General features: G+C 57.4%; 1 protein-coding gene across 1 annotated transcript; it reads left to right on the top strand.

Moving 5' to 3' along the window:
- The first annotated feature begins 867 nt into the window (after positions 1 to 867).
- Positions 868 to 1,997, top strand: PHACADRAFT_247118 (uncharacterized protein). The gene is made up of 2 exons (XM_007390278.1): positions 868 to 1,110; positions 1,172 to 1,997. The coding sequence occupies exons 1-2, from the start codon at positions 911 to 913 to the stop codon at positions 1,770 to 1,772; spliced, it is 801 nt and encodes a 266-aa protein (XP_007390340.1). The 5' UTR covers positions 868 to 910; the 3' UTR covers positions 1,773 to 1,997.
- Positions 1,998 to 2,142: the final 145 nt, after the last annotated feature.

Below are 2,142 nucleotides of genomic sequence, written 5' to 3'. Positions count from 1 at the left end.
GGGATACAAGCACACCTAGGGTACAGAGTCAAGTTGTCAACTAGTTCGGTGAGACGAACGGTGGGACTGCCAGGAGCAGAGTACACAGGCGCAGATGGAGGCGGCTGCCCAGACAGCGAGAAGGCCATGTTTCTGTCTCTGGCCTCCCGAGCCTCCGTGGCCGCATACGTGTGCAATAATGCTCGATCGGTGCGTAGGGCACTGTCGATGCTCTTCGCTAAGATGGCGTCCCGAGATGCAACGAGCAACGAGTTGGCCTCCTCAGCGAACAGCTGAAAGGCCAGCTCTTCGTCGGTCAACGGAGCGCCATCTTGCTCTTTGCCCTTCCGAGAGCCTTCCACGCGGTCGATGTCGAGCAGGGCCAAAGAGGCGATAAGCTCGAGAGTGTCTGCTGTCGGGGTAGACATCGCGTGTCGAGGGCGCATGCGCTGCTCCCTGACCCTAAATACCGCGCGGCCGTGGGATTGCGCAGCACGACATAGGGGAGGCCAAGTTGTAGTAGGCAACGTCTTATCCCATTTCAGCCTCCGTCGCACGTGCAGCAGGAGAATATTCCGGTGACGTTCTCAACGACAGCGAGGCTCTTTCGCCAGGACTGCCTGGGTCATGGTTTTGTGTGCGCGCCACCGAAGAGAGCACATAGTAGACGGCTCCTCGCTGCTGGCAAGGCGTCTTTGTGGCGTCCAAGTGCACTGCCAAGCTCAAGGCTCCGGGCCGTTCGGCCGGCATCGTCGGCATCGGCGAGAGGAAAGTGCTGCCGTAAATGGCAGGGGCCATCTAATACGTCAGAGATCTGCGTACAAGTAAGCCATTTGCAAGGGCGCGCATATCTTTGTCTTTTGACCATCCATAAGCAACTCCCCCGTCGTCATCTCCCATAGCGAGCAGCTAACTTCTCATCTTTTCCGGCATGCACGCCCCATCCGCTCCCATTCTCTGCTCATTCTCGAATCCCGATGAGCTTGTCGAGTCTCTCGCACAATTCATCATAAAATCACAGAAGGAAGCCATTCAGAAGAAGGGCAGGTTCACCGTAGCCATCTCAGGCGGTTCACTGCCCAAGCAGCTGAACGGTCTCATTGGAAAGCCAGGCGTCAAATGGGATAAATGGTAGAGCTTGCTCCTGGCATGCCATAGGCTGATACAAGCTTAATCTCTTCCCCACACACAGGCAAGTCTTCTACGCTGACGAGCGGATTGTCCCCCTCGACCACGAGGACTCTAACCACCGTCTCTGCGAGGAGCATCTCTGGTCCAAAGTCCCTATCCCAAAGGAGAACATCCACACGCTCGACCCCGCCCTGATCCCGGCGGCGGCGGAGAGCGGGAGCGACGAGGATCCGCTCGAGGAGATCGCCGATGCGTACGAGAAGGGCCTCATCCGCGAGTTCGCGAACAGGGACTCGGCGCGCTTCCCCATCTTTGACCTCATCCTCCTCGGCGTCGGTCCGGACGGGCACACCGCGTCGCTCTTCCCGGGCCACTCTCTCCTCTCGGAGGACGACCGCTGGGTCGCGTACATCACCGACTCGCCCAAGCCCCCGCCGCGCCGCACGACGTTCACGTTCCCTGTCATCAACCACGCCGCGCGCGTCGCGTTCGTCGCTAGCGGTGCGAGCAAAGCGGACACCCTCAGGGACGTCCTTGACCGGCCTGAAGAGGGGCTCCCCGCATCCAGGGTGCGCCCGTTCTCACCTGGCCAAGTATACTGGTTCGTGGACGATGCCGCTGCGTCGAAGGTCGAATACCCGAAGACTCCGTTCAAGTTATAGTGTCAGACGATGATTAACAGGAAGGAAAGAGAACTAGTGTATTAGTATGTGGTCAGGACCTTTGCTTCGTTTTCTCCCTACTACCATATGTACGCACCCCCCTCTCTCTTCGCTTTCGTATATATATCAGCCCTTTCGGAATCACACCCCAAGATGTGGAATCTGTGGACTTGTTGACCTACCGTACATAACAGATACAGCTGCTCTGTCCCTGAATGTCAAAAGCCCTTACCGCGGCACTTATTGGCGCAGATATCGGACTGATGCGTGATATGGTACTCGCACCGCGCGGTGTGTAGCGAAACTTAACGAAAGGAGTAGATTATCTACATTTCAACCTCCTATCCCCAAAGTCCTCTGACAGGTTCCA

The sequence above is a fragment of the Phanerochaete carnosa genome (assembly GCF_000300595.1).
Source record: "Phanerochaete carnosa HHB-10118-sp unplaced genomic scaffold PHACAscaffold_1, whole genome shotgun sequence".
NCBI lineage: Eukaryota > Fungi > Basidiomycota > Agaricomycetes > Polyporales > Phanerochaetaceae > Phanerochaete > Phanerochaete carnosa.
This window is presented reverse-complemented; position numbering and strand designations above follow the sequence as displayed.

Excerpts from the sequence above, each read along its gene's own strand:
- PHACADRAFT_247118 (XM_007390278.1), top strand. The coding sequence starts at position 911 with ATGCACGCCCCATCCGCTCCCATTCTCTGCTCATTCTCGAATCCCGAT. Across the intron at positions 1,111-1,171 it reads GGCGTCAAATGGGATAAATG|GCAAGTCTTCTACGCTGACG; the intron begins GTAGAGCTTGCT and ends CCCCACACACAG.